Source organism: Lepidochelys olivacea (assembly GCF_965140295.1).
Source record: "Lepidochelys olivacea isolate rLepOli2 genome assembly, chromosome: 1".
NCBI classification, from domain to species: domain Eukaryota; kingdom Metazoa; phylum Chordata; order Testudines; family Cheloniidae; genus Lepidochelys; species Lepidochelys olivacea.
In genome coordinates, this window is record NC_140411.1 from 255,054,535 (window position 1) to 255,067,096 (window position 12,562).

Sequence of the window (12,562 nt, forward strand, 5' to 3'; positions counted from 1 at the left end):
CACCCTCATTCACACTGCCCTCTGTTGGCCTGTTACTGCACAGGTGATTAATCACAACCTCCCGATTACCCAGGAATCCAGATAGCTTCAGGTGATAGAATCATAGAGTATCAGGGTTGGAAGGGACCTCAGGACGTCAACTAGTCCAACCCCCTGCTCAAAGCAGGGCCAATCCCCAATTTTTGCCCCAGATCCCTAAATGGCCCCCTCAAGGATTGAACTCACAACCCTGGGTTTAGCAGGCCAATGCTCAAACCACTGAGCTATCCCTCCAAATCCTGGTAACAGAGAAGTGCAGACATCAAAGACTGTCTCTCTTGTGCTCTCAGTGCCTATCTTGCTGGGCCCAGGCATCATGAAAGAGGAAGCTGCCTGTTTCAAATGCAGATGGGGCCTGGAATGGGGCAGGGAGATTAGGGCAAGGAGCCTACATGCGTGAGACTGAGACTGGAGGTTGATGGTGTGGGTGGGAGGGGAAATTGGGAGTTGAAATGGGGAGAGACGGGGATTAGATGAGCAAGGAGACTGAAACTGGTGCAGGGAGTCCAGAGGGGTGAGACTGAGGGCTTGTCTACTCTTAAAATGCTGCAGTGGCACAGCTGCACCTCTGCAGGGCTTCACTATAGACACTACCTAAACAGAGAGGCGGGATTCTCCCACTGATGTAGTTAATTCACCTGCCCTAGCGCTGTCTTCGTGGGGATTTAGGTTGGCTTTGTTACACCGCTTAGGGGGTGTGGATTTTTCACACACCCCTGACTGACATAGTTAAGCCAAACTAACTTTATAGAGTAGACCGGGCCTAGGACTTGCTGAGCAAGAAGATTGGGAGTAAGATGAGATGCCTTAAGAGTGGAGACTGGTACTGGCTAGTTGAGAAGAATGGGATTGGAATGAGGAGCTGGGGCGGGGAAGACACAGGACTAGGACAGGGTTGCATTGGAGGGCATGGGACAGAAGGGATCAAGTTTGGGGGAACAGGCAGACGAGTCTGTGCCTACTAGAGCACATTCCCCTACAGAATTTGAAATGGAAACCAAGATTCCTGAGGCTTGTCTACATGGCGTGGCAGAGCGCACCAGAGGGATGTGATCTGCAAAGCGCCCAGCTGTGCTGTGTAGACCCTGCTGGCACGTTCTAAAAAGTACCTAGCTTGCATTAACGTGACCTAGGGACTTTTTAGAATGCACCAATGGAGTGTACATAGGGCAGTTAGAGTGCAATGTGTCTGAACACTTTAAAAACATACCCCTCTATGGGCGAGCAGCAGTGACCACCAATTTGGGCAACTTAATGTACTCTCTCTACACACAATCACATCATACATAATTTGAAAGCTTATTATGTCTACCTTAAGATGACATGTGATGGGGAACTGTCAAATGGTGCCATTATCATAGAAAGAGGGTAAACAATTACACCATCAACACATTAAAATGGCCACTTTGAAATATTCGCATTTGTTTCTGTTATTATTTCAAGACATAAAAATGGATTTCTTTGGATTTCAGAGCATCACGACAATCAAAAGAGTAAAGCAAAATCTAATAAATTAGTACAGTTATCATTGAACTGTAATAGCACTGGTGACATCTCTAGTCAACATCATTATCATCACCTTGTTCCTTATGATTTCTGTCAAGAGTGTATTGGTTACCCAGTCTTCATTGCCTTTGTATACACACAGTTCTGTGCAGGAAAGATTGTTCTGACTACAGACAGTTGATTGTGCGGTGACGCCTACTGTTACAGGCACAGATAAGGTCTTGTAGAAGCTCAAATGCCACTGGCCCTTGAAGAATACAAGAATTAGCTCATCATCCACATTTGCCCATCCATGTTGCAATGATGATCCAATATCTGGTTTACCTGTGTGTGTGAAGACGTCCAAATCTTTGTCTGCCAAGATGCTCTTTTGACCTGCTCTTCAAAACTGTGGTCGTGTGGTGGGAGTTTGGCCGATGCCGTGTCCTTTCTGATGGCTACATTGAGCCAAAAGCAATGTGGGTCTTCTTTTTCACACTGGTCATACAGCACTGCTACCAACTTCCTGATTGCAGAAATTGTGGCTTGTTAGTCACACTCTCCCAGTTTGGCAAGATCTCTGATGAGGTAAGCTCCCTTTGTTTTGACAAACTAAACACAGATTTTTCCCCTGAATCCCAAATAGGGATGACACAGATGCATCCTATCAATGCAGGTACAGCAAGAAGTATATTGCAGAATTCAGGAGTGTATGAGTGTGTCACAAACTGCATGCACAGATATGAAGTGACACTAGTCAGTCATGCTTGTAATGGTGCCTGGTTTCAATCCACATGCTATCTATGTGTTCCATTTATGGAAGGTTGTGAACAGCAGGACCAAAACCTCTGTATCAGTTGACCTAATTGCTATGGTTCCTTTGACACTAAGAGACTCAAAAGCCATATTGGCACATATAGCATGCAGAAGCATCCTTCTGTCCACTTTCTCTTGAGTATTGTACACGGCTTGGGCTTCTTCAACATCTCTATTGGTGATGGACTTTGCTACCTCACCACTGGAAAAGTCTCCAGCAAGAAGGAGTGTTTGTGTTGGGTATGCTCCTACACACTTAGGTGCATTTTGAACCATGTATTCATAGAGGAATTTTACAATGTTTGTAAAATGTCAAGTTTAGAAACTTTTTCCAGGGAGGCACAGGGCATCCACCAATCACCTGGTATTTCTTGCGTCCAACCTTAGATCCTGTCCAGCGCTGTCTTTCTGCAGTTTTAATAGTGTTACTGTTGTCATATCTCTCAAAGACTTCAATTACAGAATTAGCTTTGTGAAATCCCAGGGCCTTCCTCAAGAACTTAGCAGCCAGTTCACTGAATGTGTGGAATTTATTTGTCTCCAGCCATCATTGTATGACAGCCATGGCATCTCTGATGTATACAGTGGTTTCTTTGTTGCATGCTCTTAGCTCATGGATTCTTTCAGCTTGAGCTTCCAGCTGATGCACTAATTCAGCTTTGTCTGTTCTCATTGTTTCATCAGCATGAAAGAGGAACATAGGCACAGGTCTTATTGGGTGACTAAGAACAATTGCCATTGAAACATCATCTCTGCCTCTTGCTAAAGATAGGGCTCTGTGGGAAACAGTTTCTGCACTTATAGCTGCTGTAAGTGTCCCTCCTTTGCCAGACTTAAATTTGGTCTTCTTGGCCATATTAGCAAATGTTTTGATGCCAGTTTTCCTGCCTGGGCTGAAGAAACTACATGACCCATCAGAATCAAGGGTACCTCTCCTAAATCTCTCCATTTGTTTTTCACCAGCATCTACTATTTTCAGTAGAGACTCTTGTACATCCATTGTTACATGAAGTCTAGTAGATACGTTGATAAGCACCTCTGGATGTGACTCAGGGTCAAATGGGTTTATCATATTGTTGATGACATAGTTAGTAAGAGCTGTAACATAGTCTTCATCCCTCTTCAGTGCAGAGGGAAGAACTTGCTTTGTGGACTTTGCTTTGTCTTCACTTCTTTCTCCTGTAGCTTTTGCTTATTCACTCAGGACATGTTTTGTGAGGGGCATCTGACGAGCTGGCTTCTTTATTCTAAGTCCTACAACCCCACTGTTGCTTTTTGAGTCTTTGATGACAGTTTTCTCTGTTCCCATGTCACTCCAAATTCTTTTGGAAGAACCAGGAGTCTGACACACAGCAAATTCCCCAGATTAAAAGGCACTGTGTACTACTTCAGGAGAATTACCATAACAAGAATGTAGATTGGTATCTAACTGGCATAGTTGGGCCTGTTTGCAGTAAAGAACTATGGAAGCCGGCATGCTGTGTGTGTAGGTGAAGTTTCCAATCCTCCTGTCAGCCTGCATAGAATCATAGAATTGGAAGGGACCTCGAGAAGTCATCTAGTCCAGTGCCCTGCACTCAAGGCAGGACTAAGTATTATCTAGACCACCCCTGACAGGTGTTTGTCCAATCTGCTCTTAAAAATCCCCAATGATGGAGATTCTGCCACCTCACTAGGCAATTTATTCCAGTGCTTAACCACCCTGACAGTTAGGAAGTTTTTCCTAATGTCCAGCCTAAACCGCCCTTGCTGCAATTTAAGCCCATTGCTTCTTGTCCGATCCTCAGAGGTTAATAAGAACAATTTTTCTCCCTCCTCCTTGAAACAACCTTTTATGTACTTGAAAACTGTTATCATGTCCCCTCTCAGTCTTCTCTTCTCCAGACTAAACAAACCCAATTTTTTCAATCTTCCCGCATAGGTCATGTTTTCTAGACGCTTAATCATTTTTGTTGCTTTTCTCTGGACTTTCTCCAATTTGTCCACATCTTTCCTGAAATGTGGTGCCCAGAACTGGACACAATACTCCAGCTGAGGCCTAATCAGCGCAGAGTAGAGCGGAAGAATTATTTCACATGTCTTGCTTACAATACTCCTGCTAATACATCCCAGAATTATGTTTGCTTTTTTTGCAACAGCATTACACTGTTGACTCATATTTAGCTTGTGATCCACTATGACCCCCAGATCCCTTTCCACAGTACTTCTTCCTAGGCAGTCATTTCCCATTTTGTATGTATGCAACTGATTATTCCTTCCTAAGTGGAGTACTTTGCATTTGTCCTTATTGAATTTCATCCTATTTACTTCAGACCATTTTTCCAGTTTATCCAGATCATTTTGAGTTTTAATCCTATCTTCCAAAGCACTTGCAACCCCTCCCAGTTTGGCATCATCCACAAACTTTATAAGTGTACTCTCAATGCCATTATCTAAATCGTTGATGAAGATATTGAACAGAACCGATACCAGATACATCACAGTGCTAAAGGCAGGAATAACTGAGACAAGGTCGTCACCACCAGCAAGGGATAATCTCCTAGCCAACTGGAGATGGTAAAAAGCATTACTCGTGGATGCTCAGATATGACAGCTTAGCCTCAGCAAGGAATCCAACAACATTCCTAAATTATGGACTGACTTGACCAATTGTGGGTGTAAACCTTCCGCAAAAGGAGACTGCACCATAGAATAACGTAAGAAAGCCAAGGCTTACCACTGACCACCAGAAAATCTGTTGTTGGCTTTGAGCCTCGTGCTTCCCTGCAAAGGGGAGCAAGAAGCAAAAAGACTCCCCAAAGGTGGGTTGCAGTAGAGTGGGTGACAGCTCCATGGCATGCCCCTGCGTGTCCTTACAAGGAAGCTGAAGAAGCCTTGTCAAGTGGACATCACATGGTTGAAAATATGTGAGTTTGGAGGAGTGAGGGCAGGGACAAGGAGCTGCTACCATATACAGCATGCTGTCCTAGGACCCTGCTTAATGCACCGCTGAGCGGAAATGCAGTGCTGGTCGAACTGACATTATCTGCCCCAGAGAGAGAGCACAGTCATGGCAGGAGGAGTCATGCTGCCATCAGGAGGAGTTGTTGTGCAGAGGCCTACACTCTAAGATGTCCAGGGTAACAAAAGTCCAATTCAGACTGTTCTATAAAATTTTTTGGAAAAAGGTATAAAAAGAAGACAGAATAAATGAGTCCAGACAAAAAGGTCTACTGAAACCACCCAAGAACGGTGTTGAAATCATGACCACTAAACAAGAGAATGGAATTGGAAATGAATGGACCAAAATTGGTGTGTCAGCAAGCAGGCCTAAATAGCAAACACAATGATGAGGGGATGAGCTATTATTCCTATCACCCCCTTTCAGCTCATTAAAAAAGAGACAAGGAGGGGGGAAGGTATCAAAACACGAAGGCTGGAGACAGGTGAACTGAAAGGAGTGAGCTCAACCATCATGGTTGCCACCCCAATCTTCTCCTGGAACCCACCCTGACACCACTGGGCCTTCATTGACCTGATCCTGACAGATGCCCTGACCACACTGAACCAAAGAGAGGGACACAGCTGACATCACCACCTCTACCAGGCTAAATCCCAAATGTCTGTAGGGATGTGAGACTTGGGTTGTAGCTGTCATGCCCTCCCTTGAATATCATTTTCCTTTCCCCACCTTATTTCTTTTCTTTCTTCTCTTTTTGCCTTCTAAAACGAGTCTGGCTTAGCTGGCTAAGATTGTATCTTTCACAACCCTGTTGCGAGCCCATGACCAGAGAGGCAGATAAAAGCAATGGCTTAAACAGCCCAACACTGGAACAGCTTGCCAGATCTGGGAGTAATAGATAGGACTGTGTGCTCCGGGTTTCTTCAGGAGTGAGATTACAAGCAAGATTGAGCACCAGAGACAGAAGCTGCACTTTGTCTTCACTGTGCTTTTCTCTCCCCTCGTATATGTTTTTCTTGTTTTGTTTTGAAAGGGATCAGGATTGGACTTTAACAACAACAGCAACTTCAGCCCATTTCAACTATCTTTTTCTCTCCCCCCACCAAGACAGTTATTACATCTTTAATACCATCTCAAAGACTGTCGGGCTGGGGTTTGCTAAAAACTCTACAGCTAAAGGGAATGAAGAAATGCTTCCTTTAATGCATTACATTTCAAATGCTTTCACTGCTTTTTCTTCTTTTTCTGTAGCTTTAATAAAAGTTTAAAATGCTTTTAATAGTGGTTGATTCCATGGGGCTAAGCAGGGCGAGGTCTCTGTACTCAAAACCATGAATCATGTTTAATGTTGTATAGGGACAGGGTCATGTTAACATCTTTGACTCTTGGGCCATTTATTCCATTCCAATTAACAGAGAGTGGAGGACCCAGTGACCCACCCAGATGGACCAGTCCCACATATGGAAAACCTCCCTATTAATGCTTGAGTCCCACTGTGGTCCATCCTCTTCCCCTTTGCTTTGCTCCACCTCACGCTTCTGAATGAAGAGAGGCCTCTGGCCCCGGTTTTTGAAAGCAATCCTTTTCAGATTGGGTGTCCTCCTGTCATTTATAAACGTACCTGTTCGTTTGACTGGTTTACAATATAGCGCAGTATCTCTAGTGTGCTAAATTGAAGACTAATAGGAGATGGTTGAATGTACCCAGACTCTAGATCTATCCTGTGCACCTTATAGTAGTCTGTTTAAAAGATGTTAAAAATAAATAAAAATAAAATGTAAATGAGCCTCATCCTCCTTCCCCTGCCCCCCCTCTCCCATCCCTATATCAGTACCACGTCTAGCTAGTGTACATTTTTAAAGCCTAGTACTTTAGAGGTAGAATAGCATGTAGCATTTACATGGCCATGCAGAGGCAGGGAGACTGTAGAGTCTCCATCCCTTACCCCCTCTTGTGTGACCCACCTAAGGATTAACCAGAAACATTCAGAAAAGTGCAGGAGCTTCTCCCTCCCCCATTCTGACCTGTGCTGGAACAGCTGTCCCAAAAAAAAGGGGTAAGGAGAGAAGGGGAGTAGGCAGAGCCGTGACTCTGTCCCTCTGCTCAGCTGCACAGGAAGAGTATGCTGTACCCCTTTAAGGGAAGTAGCAAATTACTTCACCAACCCCATCATCAGTGGGGAGCACCCCTTGCCCCAGTGCAAGGCTATGGCTACATTTAACAGTTTAGCTCTCAAGGCCCAGTTCTACCATTCTGGCTCATGCTGAATAGTACTTCATTGTGTGAGTAGCCGCAGGAACCGCCTCCCTGAATAGAGGACTATGGAACACTAGTAAAAGTGGCCAAACTGGACGCTTAGAAAGCACAACAAATGACTGATTACAAATCACGCAGATACATGGAGTCACTCTATTTGCTCAATGTAGAGCACATAATTACACTAAGTGACATTTGCATTTTCGAGCTGAGTTGGGGTAAATCTTCGTACAGATTGTTCTTCAGAGCATCTCTCTCCTATGGAAACAAATGCAAATATATCTGGCATACAGCATTAGAAAACTACAACAGAACTCGTAGCTGGAATGCCATTTTTATGAGTACTAAATGTGTGGGGGGGTTTCATTCATTTTAGGTACACAGGAAGCTACAACTATGGTAGCTATAGCAACCAGCACCCCTATCCAATGCAGAGTCAATATCCATCTCTATCACATGACACTACTATTTCTGGACCACTTCATTACTCAGCTTATCACAGAAGCTCTTCACAGGTAAGTCTGTTGTCTTACTGCCAATGCATGATTTAATGTATTAAATAAAGATTTTAAACTATCTGTAATCAGCATTCAAGCTATTTTAAACTGTCTTTAATACGTGGTGTTATATGCTATGCCCTGATTTTTACTCTCAGCTTTTATAGACTATAGCGGTCTAAAATTCCTCATAAACATTTTTATCATGGCTGCAGATTCTTTTGCCAAAAGTGACTTTAATCTGTGAAGTTGTTTTTGAATGCTATGATCTTAAATGCAATTGATGGGATTACAAAAAACGTTTCTTTGCCAAGCACCAGTCTAAAATATCAGTTTAAATAACTGAACATTTGCATTAGCTGTTCTGAAGTGAAGGAGACGTCTCATTTGTAATAAATGTTTTAAAATAGCAGACATAATTCATCTGATGCTAGGATTGTAGTCCATTCTTTTGGAACCTTTGCCTTTGAGTATTGATTTTTATTATTATTATTATTATTATTACTATTTTATTTTTGGCCCTGAGCTTGTAACAAATACTGCTTGCATTTCAACTCGTAAAACAGAGGCTCAATATTTTACTGCATTTCTGAAACTTATATTGGCATCTAATTAAATATGCTGGGTGAAATCCTGATCCCATTGAATGGGAGTTTTGCCATTGTCTTCATGGAGCCAAGATTTCATCCCATGTTTCTCATAAAGTTGCTTTAAGAACTTTTGTAACTTGCAGCACAATTTGGACTCTATCTATCCATCTATCTAATCAATCATGTAATATTAAAATCATGTCCATTTATTAAAGCTGTTTGTCTGTATGAGCCCCATAATGGCTTGAGATGATATAAAGCCTATGTGCTGGCTGTTTCAAACATATGTACTGGGCTGTTATGCACTTCATATTTAGGATTTGTATCTGGCTGAGTCAGTCATTTGATTGTAAATAAAAACTATGGGTCTCACTCCCGGCCGCATTACTCCAGTTTTCATTTAATTTAAATGGAGTTACATTGGCATGAAACTAAAGTAGTACAGTGGTGAATCAAGCCCTGTGTCTTCTGACTCAGGTTTAGTTTCACTGATTGGGAACCACTCGCACTTTGTTTCTGCATGTATTGTGAAGCACTTTCGAATTCCATTGCATGAAAAGCACTATCTTAGTCCCCTTTCTATTCTGCGCCTCATACTGTACATTAACTACACTATTTAGTCATTTCAGTTCATAAAACTGTGCCTGTCAGAACCAGCATGGGATTTAGAGGTGCAGGCACAGCCGTTGGCAACAGGACTAGTATGGATCCACAAAGCCGTGAGGTTCTGGGGGATACACAGATGGTGCTGACCTACTGCACAGTGTGGAGCACAGCTCCATGAAGGCTTTGTGTCTTGGAGCATGCAGGAAGCAGGTAGGGGCAGGATTCTGGAGGAGGCAAAGTTGGGAGTGTCCATCTGAATGGATCCTCCTATCTTTCATCTATAGGGAATTTAGGGAGACACATAAGGGGCCACGGAGCCTACTCCAGTCATTAGGCTGGAGCAGCTTTCACGGAGGATGCAGTAGGTCCTAATGAATAGAGCATTGGCCTTGGACACAGGAAACCTGGATTCTGTCCCTGGCTCTGCCACTTGCCTGCTGGGTCACCTTGGGCAAATCACTTCCCCTCTCAGTGTCCCAGTTTCCCCTTCTGCAAAATGAGGATAATGATACTCTGTAAAGCACTCTGAGATATATGAATGAAAAGTGCTGCATAAGAGGTAGGTATTACTAACAGCTTGACAGTGACTCAGTGGCCTGTGTGAAGAGATTCCTCCCACAATTTCCTATGCATCTTCCAAGCACCTAGCCCAGACAGTTATGCCAGGTGCTGGGTAGAGACTCTAACCTTTAGTGCAACAGCTATATCTACAGTAAGAAGAATGAGTGGATATTTAGGTTTAGTAGTGCAAGACAAGTTTGTATGTATCCGTTTTTCACTACAGTATGTATTTTTATGTTCTGTAACAAACCTTTTAAATCAAAGACTTTTCACCTTTTGGAAATCAGTTTTCCATCTCAGTTATTAATTGCAGAAAATATATAATAACAATTGCATGAAAAACAATCTAAATATGTGATCTAAGGACACATGCACTGGCTCAGAAATTATTGAAGCACATGTGTCTGTGTGTATAATAGAGTGTTTGGCTGTTGCTTTTGTTGAGAAATTTTGTCCCTTACTCAAATTTCTTATCCTCTTGTGACAGTCTTCAGTGTCAAACATAGCATATTGTTATGCAAATAACAATAAATAGAGATAACTACTTTGAGTGCACACTAATTTCATGGTTAAGGCAACATATGCAAATAAAATAAATTAAAATCATGCAACCATTTCGAGGGAGATTTCTTTTGCAAGCATTGTTGCTGTAGTCGACTGTCTCTTCAAGTCCGGGTTTCAAATAACTTTTCTGCCTTCTTCAGCTCTTGAACATTCTAGAACAAAATAGAACAAGTAGATGTGTCTTAACTGATCATATTTCAGAGCAGTTACCTCAGCTTGAATTGAGTATGTTCTTTCTTACCCTGCTGGTAAACTGAGATTTTTTAATGCAGAATATAGTCAGCAAAAGCCTATTAATGTGCTAATTTTACATTTAAAGGAGCTATAAACTGCACCCAAAGATGCAAGAATGCTTCCAAGAGTTTTAATATGACATTGGCTGAAATCAGGTGTTTTTTTTTTAAAGTTTAATGGAATGCTGTAAAATCTCTGCACTGATAAATGTTGTCATTTTATTAGTCACCCTTAATGCATAACAACTTAATTATGTGTTCTGCACTGAAAAGGTAAAAGAGGTATTATGAAGCCACATTTGTAAGGGAAACCTGCTGCAAGGAATCAGAGAGCAGAAGTCATGACTTTGCAAAATCAAAACAAAATGGGCCAAATTTGCAGGGCCCTTTGCAGACACAATTCCACTGAAGTCAGGGGAGCTGCACCCATTTATGCCAGGGGTGAAGTTTGTTCCATCAGTCTGCATGGGCTCTTCAGTCAAGTGGCATATATTTACCAGTGGGTTTTTTTTCAAAAGAAATATTTTTCCATAGTCCACATTTGGTTTAAATAGAAAAGCCTAGTTGAGCATTATTTAGTGTACTGCTTACCATGTTCATTACAGTAGTGCCTAGGAGCCCATCAAGAACTGGGTCTCATTGCACTAGGCCCTGTACAAACATAAGAGACAGTCCCTGCCCCAAAGAGCTTACCGCCTAAGTCAGTGGTTCTCAACCTATTTACCATTGTGGGCAGCATATACAGCTCTCTATGTTATGTGGGCCGCATTCAGAAAATATATATACTACCTGTATGGCACTGAGGATGTCACATGGGCCGCAGCTGTGTGCTGATTGGGCTGCAAGTGGCCCGTGGGATGCGGGTTGAGAACCATTAGTCTAAGTGGACAGATCAAACAAAGGAGCGGGGAAAAAGGGTAACATGCAAGCAGAGTGAACAGTGTGATGGCTGCAAACATCAAGTTAGTCCCAGGATATTTTTGTTGCTTTTGTTTTATTATGTAAATCATTTTGATGGGCTTATGTTAGGAGAGGATTGGTTAGATTGAAAGACAAAGGAAGAGTGGGGGTTGAAGCAAACAGCCAATCAACACAGTGGAGTGAATGTTCAGAGGGAAAACTGCAGAAAGCAATCTAATGACTAGAGCTGGTGGAGACTTTTTTGACAAAGTGGTTTTTTGTTGGAAAATGCCAATTTGTCAAAACCAGAATAGTTCATAGGAAAGAGATAGTTTTGACAAAACTTTGTTGGGAAGGTTTCTCAGGTCCAGGGTGGCGAGTGGGGAGGGGAGGAAGAGCCACCCAGGATAGCCAGTAGTCAGGTGGTTTGGGTACTCACCTGGACAGGCCTGCCGATGGTGCCCAGACGATTTAAAAGGGCCCAGGGTGGCAGCCAAGAGCCCCGGCCCTTTTAAACCTCCCAGGCAGGCCACAGGTCTCCTAGGTGCACACAAGCCCTCCGGACCCCGTGCTTTGAGGGGCCGGCGCAATTGGCCAGCGCGGTTGGTCCCAGAAGTGATGGGTCGATCCCAGAAGTGACGGCTTCGTCACTTCCACCCCGGTCCCTGCAGCCCCCCTAGGGATGGCCCTGGCCTTGGGGCCCAGAATTGCTGTGGGCAGGCCTGCACCTGGGAAACATGAGTTGAAGTCCCTGATCTGTTTGATTTGGAGCAAGTTGTGTCTGTTTCTCACCTCTCTCTCTCTCTCTCTTTTATCAAATAACTTTAGAAGGTCTCGGTTTCATCTCAATGCAGAACAGGAAACATTTCCAAAATCTTGAAAATATTCATGGGACAGGAAAACCATTTCCCACCCAGTTCTACTAATGACATCATCAGTAGCTGTGGGCTCCTGGTTGAACTTCTTTCTGCAGCTGCTGTGCTGGCTTCAGTCTCTTGCTGGCTCCTCCCCGCACTATCGGCTTGCTCCAATTCCCACTTAAGTCAGTGGGGGTCTTTCTATTGACTTAAATTG

General features: G+C 43.2%; 1 protein-coding gene across 3 annotated transcripts in view; it reads left to right on the forward strand.

The window, feature by feature from the left end:
- RFX4 (regulatory factor X4) overlaps positions 1 to 12,562 on the forward strand; it is a 128,465-nt gene that overhangs the window by 105,683 nt on the left and 10,220 nt on the right. For all 3 annotated transcript variants that reach the window (XM_084613445.1, XM_084613446.1, XM_084613447.1), the window contains one exon: positions 7,914 to 8,052. In XM_084613445.1, coding sequence (XP_084469571.1) covers positions 7,914 to 8,052 — 139 coding nt within the window. The remainder of the gene's footprint in view (positions 1 to 7,913; positions 8,053 to 12,562) is intronic.